Here is an 18,566-nt window from a genome sequence, read left to right on the forward strand (position 1 = left end):
ATTCTCTCATTCCATGAAGAGCAGCACATGCAGTTGATGCACAAGGACTTAGGAATTTAATATTCTCTTACAGAAGCAAAAACCTTTTATTTTCCATTTCAAAACAAACTTCACAAAACCTGCCTCCTGCTAGACAAGTGCATAGCAGCCTTACAAAATAGGAAAGAAGTACTTCAAGATACACTGTAGTCTGAAGAGAAGTTCTAGTTTAAATCTGTCTCTGAACACACCACTCAAGCTTTTCATACATACAATAGAACAGGAACTGTTAATTCAATGACAGACTTATGAACATATCTATACGTTCAAATCAAGAGGGAAAATGCTTTGCCTGTTTGTTTTCATGTGTCTGAAGAGGGGTCTACACACCACTACCTTGTAGAAGATTAATGAGCCATCTTCATGTGCAGAAACAACACATTTCTTCAAGGTGTGAAAAGCTTGTGCGCTCAGCTTTGGACTGTATAATAAATGGAGAGAGATGGAATACAACTTGAGCTTACGTTCCCTCTGCTTGTTTGGATAGCCTAAACAAAGTCATTCCCAGTTACAGAAGGGCAGAACCTTGCAACCAGGTTGGCTAGCCTGTGGCTCTCCCAATGTAGCCTTCCAATTCCCATCAGTCCCTGATAACACAGCTAACGGTCAGGGACTATGGGAGCTAGAATTCAACAGTGCCTGGTCACTGGGTGCCCAACCCCTACCCGATAAAGTTTAATCAATCTAGGAAGGTAATTTGAAGAAAAACCTGCCCAAGTGGAGTCAAATTTCAAAAACTTAGGGGGCAGCAGGAAACCATTCCTGCAACATTTCATCCAGCAAGCTCAGCTACAATTAAGCTCAGGAGTTTGAGTATTTGGCTCCATTCTATTCTACGCACAAGCCCTTCGTAGCAGACAATCCAGATCTTCCCTGTGATACTGCTTTGCAGCAGCCTGTGTACCACTGCACCACTGGAGGAAGCACAGTTCTAAATTCTTATTATCCGGAGCCACTCAGGAATTTGCTGGCCTCAGAATGCCTGCACAATCAGTTTCCGCTTCACGTCGCGGCTGAACCTGTTCATCTTGAACAATTCACTGTCGTAGAAGGCAGAAAGGTTGTGGATGTTGATCTGGCGAGCCTGGGAGGAGGGTGGGGGGCAGAGAGAGGAGAATAATATAAAGAGATGTGTTTGCCAGACTTTTCCACAAGCTCCAAAGAGCTTAATCGAGAACAGATTCATCATGAATGCATATCTGTCTAGCAAACAAACAACCAGGAGAACAGAAACGGAGATGACTGAACAGTTAAGGACACAATAACTGTATTTGCCTCATCTTTGAAGAGCAGCTCTGCTGGATCAAGCCAAAGGCCAATCTAGACCAGCCTCCTGTTCTCACAGTGGCCAACCAAATACCTATGGGAAGCCTGCAAGCAGGACCTGAGTGCAACAGCGTTCTCCCCTCCTGTGGTTTCAAGCAACAGCCATTCAGAAGCATTGCTGTCTCCAGCAGTGGAGGGAGCACACAGCCCACCAGGCTGGTAGCCACTAAGACTCTGCTTCACATTAAATCTGTTTCTGTGATCGCTACAGCTGTACTTGAAAGGGTGCAGACTTTTAGCTCCGCTCTCACAGGAACACCTGGCAGACTAGGTGGACTTGGACATTTTATCCACGAGGATTTAATGCTACTAAAATGAACGTGACACCTCTATAGTTTCCTTGATCTTTATCTCTACGCATTGAGGCCCTTTTCCCAAGGATAGCTAGATTGCAACTTCTCTGACCACTGGGCAACACCTAACTGCGGCTGGTGGGAACCGTCGTTCAGAAACACCTTAGAGGGTCACAGCTTCACCATCCTCTGCATTAAAGCTTCAAGACATGTGTGCAATGTCCAGAGAAGTTGTTGCAGAGGCTGAAGCTTGCCTGGTGCTACTGTATTATACTTCCCCTTGCAACAATTGATGCTCACAGCCCATTTGCCCAAAGCTTAGAAAGGAAACACAGAAGGGTATTTAGGCTCCCAAGAACAGCAAGTACGTTGGGGGAAAGTCACCCACATACCTTATCAACTAAATCTTTCTCCGGCACCTCAATGGTATCTTGCTGAGCCCCGTAGCGATTCCTCTGGTACATTGTCTGTTCCGACACCAACTGCTTCAAAATGAACAGCAAGAGCTCGTTGTTATCTCGCCTGAAGGCGAGGTACCTGGAGAAAGTCTGCGCAGGAAAAACAGGAAGCAAGGTTTGGAGAGTCATCAAGACCATCACACAGATTGAAAGGAGTGTGTGGGGGGGTAACATTCCAGTGATGACGACATTTTAAGTAAAGGAATCATCCACTGACCACAGAAAAATACCTCAGAACAGGCTTTCTGAGGAAGAAAATGCTGGACTTTTTGGAGAAGGCTGGCTACTGAGTTTTTAAAGGGAGAACCGCTGACATTAGCTGAACCTTCCACTCACCCTGAAAACCCTGCCACTAATCAAAAGGGTTCCACATTATGCTGCACTTAGCCCACCTATTTTCCGCCATTCTGGAATATCCTCCTATATCCACCAGTTGCGACATTAAAACTCTGCTGTTAAGTCATTTGACTTGTCCTATCCCCTGGTGCTACCAAGAGAAAGCAACGTAAAGGGGTCTACAGTGGTACCTCCGGTTGCAGACAGGTTCTGTTCCGGAGCTCCAGTCAGATCCCAAGGTGTTCGCAATTGGAGGTGCCTGTTCTGCGCATGCGCAGAAACCTGGAAAAATACTTCTGGGTTTGCCGCGTGCATAACCTGAAGAATACGTATCCAGAGGTGCATGCAACTAGAGATACCACTGTATATATATATCCTACTGCAAAGGAGAGTGAATGGAGAAAGTCACTTGCATGGGATCTCTTGTTCTTTTGTTTCATAGGCTCAGGCTACTGACACAGGAAATCAGTGCATCTGCTCTAGGGGCTGTGACTTCTCAAGAAAAATAACGAGGGTCTTTAGTCTAACCACACCTAGCTGTTTTCAGTCTGCCTAGTTAGTAGGTCCAATGAGGCCAATATAAACATGTACAAAGAACTGAGCCACTGTTTGGGTCTAGCCCTGTATCTCAATTACACTCAAGTTCTGGAGCTGTCAGTTGTTGACCCCATATTCCTTTAAAAAGGAAAGGAAAGGAGGACCTCCCATCTACGCAGCCCACAAGCGCAGCCTCACATACCTTCCGCATGCTCCTCATGACACTAAATTTCTGCGTGTCAATGAAGCTCTCCAGCATCACCCGGATGGCCATGTTGACATCGTCCTCCACTACGTAGTCCCGTAGGTGCATGCGGGCGTGGGCCTCGGCCATCCGGATCATGGACTCAATGTGACGCACAGTGATAGGGATGCTTCCGGTTGCCTGCAGGGAGAGAGAAGGAGCGTCCCAACTTGCAAAGAGCTTGCTTCTGACCTCGTTCCCTATGTATGTCGGCAACGTATCAGTTTGTAAGCCCCTTTTGCCCGCTGTGAAGTGGTATATTGTAGAAACCGGACAAACTCAGTTAAAACACAGTGAAAGACATATAAAGAGCACAGGGAGATTAGCAGAAATATAATGAATAAGGAGGATTAAAGCTTGGTTCAAAACAAGCATGCTCCACATCACTCTTGTCCATTCAGTCCCTCAGTTTGAGATTTTTTTAAAAACCCGCACACACAAAAAACAGAAATAAAACCAGTAACACTAACTGTTTTATGAGATGACCAGAGGGCTGCCTTTCAAGCTGCCCTTGAGTTGCATGCTCAAAAATATTATTCAAGTGCTGTAGATTTAGATAAACGTTAGCCAAATTAAACTTCACACACACAACTTTTCAGTTCAAAAAATAATTTTTCCCTCACAAGTGACAGCAGTGCCAAGCGAGTAGAGAAGGCCAATGGTCACCACACAGGTGTGTCAAATGTGGCCCAGAAGTGACCCTGGGGCCAGTAATGCACTGTTCTCCCTGTTTTTCAAAACAGATGGCCAATTGCAGGAAATCCTACTTAAGAGATGGAAGGGAAAGAGATCCTGGGAGGGCAATTAGCCATCACTTGAGGCCCCACTTGGAAGGCCTGAGCAGAAATCATATCATCAGGCTTCCTAGCTGCTTGAAGCTGCTGTCACCTGCAAGGCGGGCAGCGAGACATTTAAACTTGAGAAGCAGCCCTTTGATCACTGTGCAAAACTGTAAGCTGACAGGAAAAAAAAAGCTGGCAAAGTGTTGACTGAGCCGTAACACCCCATTCTACGAAGATCCTCTGGGAACACAGCTTTGATTAAAAACATGGAGCAAACGAATTCCTGCAGCACACCTCAGTTCAGTGCTTCCCAATTGTCCTGCAGAGCCTCTGTTGCTGTTGGCTTTTTTTTGGGGGGGGGGGTATTTCTATGGTAGTTTTTTGTTATGTGAATGGAGCTGCAGACCCCCTAGGTGGGTTTTGCGGACACTGCCTTAGTTTAATGCTACTGACAACTAGATAGAGTGCACCATCTGCTGGCAGACAAACTGCAATGCGCAGAAGATGAGCAACCTCCTAGCTGGATGATTTAGCAGATAAAACTCTTCTAAAAAGACACAGGAGCTCCAGGGCTGCCTTGGAGCTGCTTCACTTGTCAGGTGAGAGGGGTATCATCTGCACAAGGCCCAACAATTCAGTTTCCTGCATCTTTAGGTAGCAGAGCAAGGCATGGAGGCGCCTCTGCCCTGTGTTATCTGCCATGTCTGCTTACCATGGATTCTTTCCTGAGTTCACTGTACATCCTGGCAACTTTGTCCTGGTCCATCTGGTTGAGCTTTGGGTGGACTTTTTCCTTTGCATAAATAATGTACTTCTTCAAGATCTCCTGCGGAATGGGTTCTACTCCGTAAGTATTTGGGAGGACAATCTCTTGGGAGTCTCCGTTCGCAACGTCCTTGCTGTTGGGGTGATGTTTGATGTGACTGCCGACGACAAACCGAGCCAGCATCTCGTCCTGCAACGAGTCATTGAAGAGGGAACAGGCAATGAAATCCCGTCTTTTAGAAGTCCCAAAAGATAAAAAACCTACACCAAGCAACTTGCAACGTAGAGGAAAAGAGAAAGGGCAACCCTGGCTTGAAGATATGCAAGAGCTGGACCGTGTTACTAAGCACCTGCGTTCATCCAAAGTGTCCTCAAGTGGACAAGGCTGCTAGGATGCAGAATTTATCACTGCTCCTTCATAAAATTATGCCAATTGGTAGCCCCTTGGCGAATCAGTCCTCAAGCCTTGCTCAGGTCATAAAGAACTTGCAAAGCCTCATACCTGAACAGGATCCACTGTGTCCCTGACCACACAGAGGATATCAAACCGAGATATGATGGGCTCAGTCAGATCCACGTTTTCTGAGAAAGTCAAGGAAGGGTCATAGCGCCCACCTAGAAGGAAAGATAGCGGCTTAGAGCTGCTGAACCCAAAGACCAGTGCTTTCCCCCTTTCCTGGTACCGATTCATCTTTGCACCCCTGATTACAGTCACAGATTCCTTTCCCCCTCGCCAGACCTACAAACACATAGAACATCCAAAGAACAAGGCAGCTGTAAAGCCAACAGTGTGCATCTTTTTGAGCAACTGTGGAATAGAAACAGCTTCCTACACCCCTGACTCATACCTATGGGGTTGGCAGCAGCAATGATGGTGCAGCGAGCTTGCAGAGATGTGACAATGCCAGCCTTGGAGATAGAGATGCTCTGCTGCTCCATGGCTTCATGGATGCTGGTCCTGTCCTGATCAGTCATCTGAAGAAAGACAAAGGCATTCACCTATCAAAGCAACTCAGCCCCTGAATACTTATAATAAAGAGCGACATCACCAGAAGCCTCCAAGCAACTCTGTTTAGCTATTTACCTATTTAGGAATTTTCTAGGACAGAAAACCCCATAGCAGACCAGACTATCTGTTCATTGAGCACCATACTCTGATTATTGGTGGCTCTCCAGAGTCTCAGGCAGAAGGCCTTTCCTTTGAACTGCTACATTAAAAAACAACAACTTGGAGAGGTCCAGGGTCTGTACCTAGCACCCTCCATGTGCCCGGCCATTGCACTATATTCTCTTCCCAACTTCTCGAGAGAAGCATTTCCCAGAGAGTCATGAATTCAAGAGCTAGTGCTACCTGTTTATATTTTACTTATTGTTCATATTTTAAAAATCCATCCTACCCTTACCCCATATATGCCCACTGACTGCTTCAATCTGCGGAACTGGCACTGTTACAGGTACCACATAATAAGAAACTGACAGCACCCACTCTTTGGAACTCCCTGCCTATTGACAACAGGGTCGCACTTTCACCGTACTCTTTTTGGCACCTGCTAAAAACATTTTTGTTTAGGCAAGGCTATCCAGACATGTCAAATGCTGACATGTGTTTCAATGTGGTTTTTCAGCTTATTGTTGATTTTAATTTATCATCTATCTATCTATCTATCTATCTATCTATCATCTATCATTTTTATTAAGTCTCCAACATTATTTCAAAGCATTTATCATAAAATACAACTTTTTTAACATACAAAGTTTCTTCTTGACTTTCAACCGCTTTCCTGATGTTTGTTTTTTTACTCCTTTTAATTAGCTCCTTTTAATTATCTAAACTCCGCTACCATTAAATCTTTCAGCAATCCATTGCTTATACGATTTTAATTTTTGGGGGGGTTGTGGGGGAATAGCTGGTGTTTTAAATAGCTGGTGTTTACTGCTAATTTTATTGTTTTATTCTTTTTTTTTTTGAAACCACTTTGAGGTTTTACTACAATCAATCAGCATATGAACCTTGCAAAATAGAAACAAACAAATAAGCTAAATGCTTTGCAGGAATGGTGTCTCCTTTGCTTCCAGGTCAAAGATCCGAGTCTGAAGCCTTGACCTATATGGGCAGGTTCACAGGCCTTGCATAGCCCAGGCAGCTTTATTCAAAATCTACCTTGGTCCTGGTTCCCAAATCAACACTCACCTTGTCAAATTCATCTATCAAGCAAACCCCCCTGTCTGCCAGCACAAGGGCTCCTGCCTCCAGGGTCCACTCCTTGCTCACGGGGTGCCTCTGCACGTAAGCAGTCAGACCGACAGCGGAAGCTCCCTGGCCAGTGGTGAAGATCGCTCTACTGGACGCTTTCTCCACATATTTGAGGAACTGAGACTTGGCCGTTCCAGGATCTCCGCAAAGCAAGACGTTGATGTCACCACGGACCTTATGTTTCCCTCCTAAAGCATTTAACAACACAAAAAACGTACAGTACTGTACACTAAAATGTGGAACTCAAGTGCTGCCCTCTAGAGGAACAATGTAATACTGAAGGAGGTATTTCAACAATAAAAAGATAAAGCAATGCAGAATGGTGTGCTATGCTGGTATCCTTTCACAAGGGCCATAAAACTGGAAAGGACAGACACCCGGAAAGAAAAATCATGCCACCAGGTAACTGAACAATGGACAGAATTCCCAATTAAGCTCTGGGAACTTTAGAACCATGCCATATATTGCAAACATTTTGGGCGGAAAGGTCTTCTGCAAAACGTTCAAAGTGGAGACTAACCAATTTCTTTTGATTGCAACGAGATGAGTGAACTGCACTGAAAATTAAGAGCGGCCTTTCAAAACTGTCAAGTCACACCTCTCCGGTGTAATTTCCTTGTAGCACTATAGAGATAACCTCTGCAGCAGTTAAGGCAATGTTGATCAGACAGCTTCTTTGGGTAACAAGCTCTTTGACCTACCTGGATTTTTGGGTTCTCCTCCAAACAGGGCTAGAGCCAGGCCCCTTTTGATGTCTTCGTGTCCATAGATAGAAGGAGCAATGCTGGCAAAGATCTGCAAGGGAAGCAGCAGCTGTTTTCAGGACGTCATCTTGGATAACAAAGAGGTAGCAAAAGAAGCAGCCATGTTACAATGAAAAGCTGCTTAAAGGCTCTAGAGGTGCAGCCCTTGTTCCACTTGCATAGCAACATCAGCCACATGCAGCGGTAAGAGAGAACAACAGTGTGCATAACTGCACATGTGGTGCTATGGTTTGAGACACTCAGTGAGCAAGCTCAATGGATCAGAGTCTCTCAGTCCAACCTACCTCACAGGGCTGTTGTGCGCGTAAAATAGAGAAGATGAGAACCATGCGCACTACCTTGAGATCCTTGGAGGAAAGGTGGGATATAAAATAGACAAATGTGCATTCATACATATTTATACAGTGGTACCTCAGGTTAAGTACTTAATTCGTTCTGGAGGTCTGTTCTTAACCTGAAACTGTTCTTAACCTGAAGCACCGTCTTTAGCTAATGGGGCCTCCTGCTGCTGCCGGAGCACAATTTCTGTTCTCATTCTGAAGCAAAGTTCTTAACCTGAAGCACTATTTCTGGGTTAGCGGAGTCTGTAACCTGAAGCGTATGTAACCTGAAGCGTCTGTAACCTGAGGTACCACTATATGTGCTAATTTGGAAAGGCTTAGGGGACCCAGGTAACACTCAGCACCTTATAACTGCACATTGTGAGCATACCTTTTGATTTTGTGTAAAGGTTTTTTTGGAGAATGACAGTAGCCGCTCCAAAAGAGTTCTGTAGCAGGGAATTTGTTTATTTTTGAAGCCTGTGGGCCTTTCTGTTCTTGGAATCAAAAAGCTGCTTGCCTTTGGATGAATAGCTAGACTAAGGAAGTGAAGGGGTGGTAAAGCCTGCTACTAGGGGAGCAATAATTCTCCTACAGACATGAAACACAAACACACCATAGCTAAACGCTGGAGGAACAAATGGGGCGACAGAAAATATTTGGGGAGAGTACCTGCAACCCACTGGAATCTTCTACATGCCAAGTTCCTCCATGCAGGTTCTGACTGGTTAACCCATTCCCTGTCCTCAAGTGGGAAACAAAAAACCCCAAGGTGAATTTCTGTTCCAAACTCACCTTCTCTCCAATCTGCTCATCCTTGGACAGGCCTATGATGACCTTCATGTCCTCATCTGTGAGCTCCCCAACAGCCACCTTATTATCCTTCTTGGCAATATGATTAGCCATGATCACTGTCGCAAAGACAGGAAACCCATTGGCAGTGTTCAAAGACCCATCATAATTATTATGGTATATTCCAGTTAGCTCCTGAAAGGCAAAAGGGGGGGGGGTGCGGAGATTCTTTAGTCACTGGTACCAAGACAAATCCCTGCAACTGAAGGAGCCATTGAAGATAAAGCCAAGCTGAGTAGATAGATGCATTTTGGCATCAAGGTGACATATGCGTGACTGAGCTGCACTAGAAACAAGATGCTAACTCTATTTGATGCTGTTCGAAGCATAGTTAAGTATCTGAAGAAGTTTCCTCAGAGTGGCGTGGACACTATTGTTCTGTTTAATAGATGTGATGCATATGACATATTAACACAACATCTGCAACTTCTACCTGGAAAAACCCCATCACCATCTGTTTTCCTTTAAACTATTCTGCTGACAACAGCGCCTTCGCTTCTTTGAAGTTCTGCACAGCATGCCAAGAGTCTTAATTTCCAAGGAATCTAGATGTAAACCTGAGTTGGCAGCCTACAAGCCTAGACAGGTGCGTGTGTCATCATGCAGATAAAAAAAGTATCTGCAAAAATATGGAAATGACCCAAGTTTTTATTTTCTGCTATTGAGTATAATGTACAAAACCACCAGGGGGGCAGGGGGCTTAAGAAGCCTTGAGTTAGCATTCTGACAGATTTAAGGCGCATGCTTCATACACACAGAACAATTTTAATCAAGATGACAAGCAACCCCTTCTCAAATTCTATACACCAGACCATTTTCTTAATGGTTTTGGGAGTGCTATAGTCTCTCTGGGCTTCTCCCTCTCCTTCCTCTGGCATCGTACTCACAATCTCGTCTCCTGGCTTGCAGCTGTCAACTAGGTCAGCAAGCAAGATGGCATCCTTGGAGCGAGGGAGCCTGCCCGCTGCCACTTTCCCTGGGCTCTCCTGGATTTTGATGCGCTGGTAGTTCTGGTAGACCGTCTGTGGGGAAACAATATTCATCAGCCAGCAGGTCAAAGGCAACAAAAAGGACACTGACACACACACACACACACACACACACACACACACACACCAACCAACATTCCAGAATGGAAAGAAGGAAGCCACAATATCAAAAGAGGCATTGCAAACAGGCCTCTCTAGGTCATTTTTCCGTTATGTTTGCAAGCCCAAAGCCTTGTAAGGCTTGGCTCTATAGGGAAGGAAATGGTACAAATGTTTTCTATGTATCAGCACTGAATTTATGAGGACTAGTATGGTATTCTATTCTTTCATGCAAGGACAGGCCCCTTGCCCTTGCACCCACACGAGAGGCCTCCAGAAGAGTAGCCTTGTCAGTATGGAGCTGCAAAAAGACAGAGAATGTCTTGTATCTACTGCATTGTGAAGTGTCCACAAAAGGCAGACTATCACTCCGCAAACCACCACTATACAAAGTTCCATTGACTTTAAACAAAAGCATTACCCTTCAAGGTGCCAACACATGCCAGATTCCCTGAAGAAGAGGAGGAGTTTGGATTTGATATCCTGCTTTATCACTACCCCAAGGAGTCTCAAAGCGGCTAACAATCTCCTTTCTCTTCCTCCCCCACAACAAACACTCTGTGAGGTGAGTGGGGCTGAGAGACTTCAGAGAAGTGTGACTAGCCCAAGGTCGCCCATCAGCTGCATGTGGAGGAGCGGGGAAGCGAACCCGGTTCACCAGATTACGAGTCCACCGCTCTTTGGGAAGGTGATGGATAGGGTTGCCTGCAGCAGTGCAGTCTGGGTATGCTGGACTAGGTCAAATGGAATATTATGACTTATCAGTCTCTTCTTAAATACCTCCAAGCAAATAAGAAAGAGCTGAGCTCTGGGCTAATTTGTCCCAGCTATATATGACATATGCATCTCTTTAAGACATAAAACAGTAGGAACAAGACTCCTAAAATCACCCTAATCCTTGCTTACCTCTTCCATGTTAATTTCAAAGGGACCCACAGACTGACACTCTGGGCAGGATCCTGGCTTTACTTCCTGGTTCTGGGACTGCGTGAAAGGCCCTAGGATGAAGCTACACTTGGTGCAGTTGTATTTGACCATGCTGAGCTGGGGCAGGACCCCTGTGCAGCTCGTCACAACTCCACTTGTCCGGATCAGCTGGTTCAAGTGCAGCTGCCTAAGAGAAAAACCGAAATAAATAAATAACTGTTGAGATAGATCCTGTACTTTAGGGAAGTGAAAAATAACCACAGTTGTCTCCAGACTATCATGGCAATACAAATGCAATTAAAACAGATTCAGTCTTAGAATGGATTATTTTAAGAAAACAAATGGATTATTCATAGCAGCTCCCTAATGAAACACACACCACAACCATCAGAAGTCTTGCCACCCAAGGAGTGAGAAGGAAAGAATTGCAGCTACAACATCCCAGGCGGATACCAGAGCTGAGGAGGCAGCAGTCAGCTAGTTGCTGGGCGTTTGGGAACCACCGTGCAAGACACTCTGCAAGCCTTGGGGCTCAGCTCTTCTGAAGCACAAAGCACAGGACTTATGGACCCCTTGCTCAGCACTTCCTAAATGCCCAACTGTCAGCTGACGTTTGGCCTTTTAGGAGGCACAGGTTTCAATCCCCTGTCACCATTAAGTCATTAAGACTGACCAGTGGGTGGTCCCTCCCACCTGTCAAAGGTGCCACACAGAGGTAGGGGGAGATAAAGGTATGATCCACTGGGTGTACAGAAAGCCGTGAACTCCCTTCTCCATTGCAGCTGCCCAGTTCCCTCCTTTTACAATCTTCCTGCCCCCAGCAGCCTACTCTCTAGGCTGGGATTTTCTGGAGCCTCTTGTTCTCCAGGGTTGTTCATGGTCTCCAAAGCATGGGACAATGCAGGTCTTACAACAAGAGAAAGGAGCCAGCAGAGGCCCTCCAGGTTTTGCTGGGACTTCCACCTCCCAATCAAGACTGGAGCACAACTACATGTGGTCTACACAGGTTCTCAATGTCCTTAAATATTCTAATTTGGGTGGGGGTACTTGTGTTTTCTGCACCACCTAGGTTTGGATTCAAACTTACTCAGGCTTAGAGTAGACCCACTGACATCAGTGAGGCATCAAATGATCTAACTCGAGTCCCGTTGATTTCAATGGGTCTACTCTAAAGCCTGGGTCCAATGCACTGGATCCAAACCATTTCTTTTTAAACATGCACAGAATCTGAAATTACAATTCTAATCCTAAACATTCGTTTCAACATAAATCTGACTGAAAAAAGTAAATCCTCTAAAGGAATATGTTAGAGATTGGAGGAGTAACATGAAAAGGAGAGGTTTGCTTCTGTTTAGGGAAGATTTAACAAACACAGAGCTTCCCCCAACCACTCAAATAATATTCTACCCTACTGCTGTCACTAAATGGTTACTGGTTGTGGTCACAGGGGATGAGGCAAGTAGCTGTTTGCAAGCCTGGCTGCCTGCACACCCTGGCCATTTATATTTCATTAAGGAGGTTATCCCCCAGAAGTCTTAACAGGACTGCTCATCACCCAAACCAAACCAATTCCTCACCTGAGTGATCTTAACTCCTCCACCAGAGGCAAATGGGAGATGCGGACGTGGATTTCCTTGGCAATCCGGTCATATTTGGGGTACATTGCTAGCACCACTTCCTTGGCCGCTTCATCAAAGATCTTCAACATTTCCGCTGGGGCTTCTGGAAGGAAATAGGCGAGGACGTGCTCCCGAGCAGCCAAATCTTCATAATTCACCACCAGGCTCTCTCTGTTCTCTTTGGCACAAAGACAAGTACGTTTTTGACAAATGATGGCTCAGTTTTCCCAACCCATCATAAAAAGTGTTAAATATCTTGTACATTAAGCACTATGATCTTACAAATCTTCTTCTACATCATATAAATGTATTGCACATGATGTTATCTAATAGCATATGCACCGTTCTGAATATCAGGTGTAACCTTCTTCTCTTCCTCTTGTTACCTGATCACTTCTGAACTATAAATCTATAATATCAATACAGGTATGGCATAGGCTAGAAATTAAAGATGCAGAAGCCCTATAGGTTAGTCACTTCACTAATCAGTTACACTGATGAAGATGCTGGGAATAATAATAAAAAAAACAGTGGGTATCGGATCAGAAAGGAGATGCATCTGAACATGATTTCAGTCATCGATGAAAACACTGAGGAAATGGGTGCTCTTCCCCATCCTCTCCCCATATTCCTAAACAGCTGTACCTTTGCACATGTCACTGATCCTCTCCTTAAAGACATTGTGGCCATGGTCATCTACATGAGTCTTCAGGAAGTTCTTGAAGCGGTGGTAGATCTCAAGCCGAGGTGCTACCATAGACACCCACTCCCTCACAGAGTGCCCTTTCATGTCTTCCAGGTTCTCAATGCTCTCAATCATGTCTTCATCTTCATCCTCACCATCAGCAGCTCGCTCAGCCAGGCGCCTCTTCCGCAAAGGACGGTCCTCATCTTCATCATCGCTATCTGGATTTTCCAGAGGGGGTAAAGTTTTTGTTTTTGTTTTTAAAAAAGGACAGATCAGACATAAGGCTTTTGATGCTACTGGTTAATGTAGACAATTCTGGAGAGCCTATCTCTGTGATACAGTTCCAAGCCTAACGACCTCACATCCCATTTTGGGATTAGAACCCATGCCTTGGATGCTTACAAAATGAGACACGCAATATTAACAGTGCAATCTTATGCATGTTTACATGGAAGCAAAAGGTAAAAAGGTAAAGGACCCCTGGACGGTTAAGTCCAGTCAAAGCTGATTATGGGGTTGCGGCGCTCAACTCGCTTTCAGGTCGAGGGAGCCGCCGTTTGTCCACAGACAGTTTTCCGGGTCATGTGGTCAGCATGACTAAGCTGCGACTGGTGCACAGAGGACCGTGACGAGTGCCAGAGTGCATGGAAACACCATTTACCTTCCCGCTGCAGCAGTACCTATTTATCTACTTGCACTGGCATGTTTTCGAACTGCTAGGTTGGCAGGAGCTGGGACACAGCAACAGGAATTCACCCCATTGCGGGGATTCGAACCGCTGACCTTCCAATCAGCAAGCCCAAGAGGCTCAGTGGTTTAGACCACAGCACCACCCGTTGTGGAAGTCTTGGTGCACTCAATAGGTTAAGTGCACACTGGATTACAGCCTAAAATTGCTCTGCTATCGCTCAATTTCTTGGAATTTTAAATATCATTTTTAAAAAGTTTTCTATCTGAAAGATCTAAACGCAAACTACCGCATGGCCTCCAGGAGAGGAGACTGCAGCCACTTTGCTCCTTTCTCTGGTATTGCTGCTGCTGCATTACACGTGAACTGAGTCACTGTAAACCATTTTGAAAGCATTGCCGAAGGGCAACCTACAAATATTCTTAATATATAAATTTATACAAATAGAAGTGCCAGCCAGCTGCTCTTCAGAAGATGCATTGTACAGGTATAAGCTATCGAGCAAATAGAGACAAGCTTTATAGATGGTTTTCTTCCCCACCTCATAATGCTAAAACCTGGGGTCATCCGAAGAAACTGAACGGTGGGTGATTTAGAACAGACAAAAGGAAGTACTTATTCAAACTGTACACAATGGAATGATAGACTTCACCACAAGATACGACAATGTGATGGCTACCAATCTGGATGACTTTAAAAGGGGATTAGACACGTTCATAGAGGCCAACGGTATCAACAGCCACTAGGCACAATTACTCCTGAACACCAGTTGCTGGGGAAGCAATGGCAGCCGTGGGCTCTTGCATCTGGCTGGCCACTATCAGAAAAGGGAACTGGAGCAGACGGGCATTTGCTCTGATCAGGCAAAACTTTCCTTATGCTATTAAGCTGCAAATACATACCATAAAGCAGGCCGCTGTGCATGCGGCCCGGGCCACGGCCCATCTCACGGTCCCTCTGCCGCATTGCTCTCTCTGCTGCTTCCCTTTGGCTGGCAGTCAGTTCCTCCACATCTTCATCATCCGTAGCCATGCCTTCAGGTACGTAGCGATCAAGCTCTGGAATAGGGCGGTAGTCCCTAGACATGCACATTCTTCAGTTAATCAATCTGCATAGCGTGAGTGAATCATCTGTATACCTCACTTAAATTTACAGCAGAATCAAGCACCTGTTCACATGTTAAAGGAGTCTGTTGCACAGCACCTACCCAGGAAAAACGCAAGGGACATAGGCACAAACTGTACGACGTTCGCCATTTTTGCATGGAATAACAACTGCAGTTTTAATTCCAATGGCCCCTCTAGCCCAGCATCTGATTCCCACAGAGGCCAACCATGGTGAGAAGCCCACAAGCACCTGAACACAAGAGCGTTCTCCCCTCCTGTCGTTACCAGCAACTGGTATTCAAGAGCATTGCTGCCTCCGAACGTGGAAGCAGAGCACTCATGCTATGATTGTGCAAATTAAACACATAAAGCGGCGTTGTGCAAAATGAGATACAGGAGTACAGATATCCACAAAGGCAGATATCTTGCCATGGGGTGGGTAGACTCCCCGACCACATGTAGCTGGTAAGTGTGTCAGAAGCTGCACTGGGTGGGAAGTTAACTCCTCTGCCCAGCAACCAAAGAGTAACAGTGGGTTTTTCTGACCCTTGGAAGAGCATGCAGAACGTAAACAAGAGCATACATGGGCCTTTATTAAATTACCTAGCACCATCAGTGTACATGGTACGTTGCAAGATCTGAAACAATAGTATGCTCTCTAACCCTACTGAAGGAAAATACATTAGAAGGAAGAGATGATAAAGAGGAATGAGGCAGATATATAATGAATTAAAATAAAACAATTTTCTGAATTTATCCCAAAATACAATTCCACAAAACAGGGTGCAAACAGAGGATGTAAATGGACAGTGTAGATTGCTAGACAACAGCACAGTCACACAGCAAGGGAGATCTGCCTTCTGCACGTGATACCAATGCAGATGCATCTGGGTGGGTTCCCTCACCTTTATCATGATGCTCACCTGTCAGCCTGGCCAGAAGTGTCATTGATGCAAATGGAGCAAATTCATACACAGTCAAGATGTTACATGTGAGTAGTTGTCCACAGAAGCAGCTGTGTTCTTTTTTTTTGGGGGGGGGAAGCAATATTTACAAACTTCTGAACTAGAAATGCTACTAGAAGGCATGCCAGATTTTGGTTTACTTTCAGCAATAAATCCTGGTGAAAGCAATAATATATTTTGCAGACATGTTCACATCCCCATCAACACATAGAGGATGAAAAATCCAATATCCTCCATAAGTTGAGATCTTTTGAAATAAATCCTAATTGCTTATCCATGTAGAAAAGAGTAACTTTGCCAAATGTAGAACACCTGCACCTCAGAAGCTTATTATTTCAAGGAGGTCCAGTTTCCATCAATGCAGGTGTATCACCTGAATTCTGCCACACCAGAAAATAAATCTCACAGGAGGATTTGACCACCGGAGAGCGAGTCTCCTACCTTTCCATCCCTTCTCCAAACAGCTCTTCTCCATCTTCTTCTTCTTCATCAGGGAGCTGCTCTGTTCCCAAGAGTCCTTCAGATTCATCTTCAAAGGGGGGCAGATCTCTCCCGGGACTAGAAGTGAAGGCTTCTCCCCTACGAGAGCTGTGCGCAGGGCTGGTTGCCACATTGGACTCTGAGGAATCCTAAGAAAACACATGGTGCCAAGTGTAAAATTTACAATAAACAATATCCTTAAAAGCTGGATGCTTGGGGTATGAAGGGATGTGCTTTAAACATATGGTATGTACACTACCCCATGTCAGGAAGCAGAATCCTTCCCCTGATAAGTGCAGTGCAATCATACACATGCTTCATCAGAGGTAAATCCTTCAGAGTTCAGCAAGACAGACTTGCACTAAGCGTGCACAGGGTTACTTATTTACATGCAGTGAATAGATTTTGAAAGGAAACTTAATTCCACATGCAAATTGCCCCTGCGTTCTGAAGTGGTGCAGCCGGGACACAGATTCGCCCCTTCCAAGCGAGGACTGGGCTCGTGCGTGGGGTGGGGTATTTTGCAGGCTGGCATTTAACAAAAAGTCCACTTCCTTCCCTCCCTCCACCGCAGAACATAGTTGGGGTGTAGACGCCGTCAGCCTACAAACACCCTTCCAAGCAAATGGGTGGTTCTTTTAGTAAGATTCCTCCGCAGCACCCCTTAGAAGAAGGCCGGCCACAATGGGAGGAAGACAAAAGGCCCGAGGGAGGTCTCAGATGGGGGAAAGGAAACGCTTATCAGCGTCAACCGGGAGAACCATAGAAGCAGTTGGAAGGGACTCCCAGGGTCATCTAGCCCAACCCCCCCGCAATGCAATCGTGTGCAGGCCCCGAGTCCAGCGCCTACTCACCGCCATCTCTGCCGCTTTTCTTCACCGCTCCCCCTTTCCTGCTCACAGCGCCGGATGCAGCCCGAATTCCGCGCGAAATGGAATCACGTGGCCAAAAAGCCCGCGAAAGCTCATGAATAATAAATAAGCTCATGAATATGCAGATGAAGTGGCACCGCCTCCTCGTGAGCGAATAGCGGAGAGCGTGCTGCGCCTGTTAATCAGCTCCGAAGGCAATTGGGTGGAGCTTTTGCTCGGGCGGGAGGGCAGGAGGCGTGCAGCCCGACCCTGTGCATTTTGGGCTGGGGGAGGGGACTTAATTGCCTTCAGTGAGATTTGATTTGGAGGAAATGTGCAGAAAATTGGGTTGTCCTTGTGCATAGGGTTAAATTAATTGGTTTTAATAAGATTAAGTGCTCCCTAACACATGGTTTAGGCCGGCGGGGGAAATAGAGATGCTGGGCCTGGGGTGATGGTTCCGTTAATGCGGGGCATTCCCTCATCAAGATTTTCCCTCGGCTGGGTCTAAAAACCTGTTTCCCATCTACTTAGCCCCATTCGCCCTATGTGACGAATTGAAGGAGGAAGCAGCCAGTAGCGCGTTCTGTGACTTCCCATTCTTTTCCACTTTTTAATCCCTTTGGAGGTTTATGTGGGGAACACCCTGTTCATGAACTTTGTTTATAGCTAGTTCAAAATACAAGGGCCTTGACTGCTTGCTGGGGCAGAATCTCACAGTTCTCACTGACGTTACTTTTCTGCCAAAAGATTTGCTGCCAATTACAGTAGTTCCCAGACCTAGGATATGTGCACACCATACACTTAAAGCACATACTGTACACACATACACACACGAGTCCTGGGAACTGTAGTTTGTTAAGGGTGCTGGAAACTGCAGCTTTGTGAGGGGGAAACTTTAGTTCCCAGGATTCAGGAGCGGTGATGAATCCTTTAAACGCATGATGTGTTAGATACCCAAGTTCATAGTGCTGATAATGGTCTACGAAGCCTTATAGGATCTCTGAAACATTGCTGACCCTTTAAACACCCAACTAAAACTTTTATCATATACTATCTTATCAGGGAAGCCAGTTCCCAGTAAGAATCGGACCTTTAATGTGGCAACACCACTACAACACTCTGTCCCATTACACATCGGACAGGTGTCAACTTTACCGTCTTTTGAGTTAGGCTTACTGCCA

At 45.6% G+C, this 18,566-nt stretch overlaps 1 protein-coding gene across 1 annotated transcript; it reads right to left on the reverse strand.

Moving 5' to 3' along the window:
* Nucleotides 1-55: 55 nt before the first annotated feature.
* MCM2 (minichromosome maintenance complex component 2) lies at nucleotides 56-17,532 on the reverse strand. Its single transcript, XM_081850605.1, has 16 exons — nucleotides 17,386-17,532; nucleotides 16,493-16,680; nucleotides 14,883-15,058; nucleotides 13,250-13,510; nucleotides 12,563-12,782; nucleotides 10,965-11,172; nucleotides 9,858-9,992; nucleotides 8,914-9,105; nucleotides 7,736-7,829; nucleotides 6,972-7,222; nucleotides 5,629-5,755; nucleotides 5,283-5,395; nucleotides 4,728-4,970; nucleotides 3,192-3,374; nucleotides 2,051-2,206; nucleotides 56-1,123 (listed from the first exon to the last, which is right to left on the reverse strand). The coding sequence occupies exons 1-16, from the start codon at nucleotides 17,389-17,391 to the stop codon at nucleotides 1,013-1,015; spliced, it is 2,664 nt and encodes an 887-aa protein (XP_081706731.1). The 5' UTR covers nucleotides 17,392-17,532; the 3' UTR covers nucleotides 56-1,012.
* Between the last annotated feature and the right edge of the window lie 1,034 nt (nucleotides 17,533-18,566).

The sequence above is a fragment of the Podarcis erhardii genome (genome assembly GCF_964252035.2).
Source record: "Podarcis erhardii genome assembly, chromosome: 2".
Taxonomy (NCBI): Eukaryota; Metazoa; Chordata; class Lepidosauria; order Squamata; family Lacertidae; genus Podarcis; species Podarcis erhardii.

What these genes read in the sequence shown, in the direction of transcription:
- MCM2 (XM_081850605.1), bottom strand. An exon ending in GCACAGCGGCCTGCTTTATG is followed by an intron (nt 13,511 to 14,882) that starts GTATGTATTTGC and finishes TGGAAAATCCAG; the next exon opens with ATAGCGATGATGAAGATGAG. An exon ending in ATGAGCAGATTGGAGAGAAG is followed by an intron (nt 7,830 to 8,913) that starts GTGAGTTTGGAA and finishes CTTCCCTTGCAG; the next exon opens with ATCTTTGCCAGCATTGCTCC.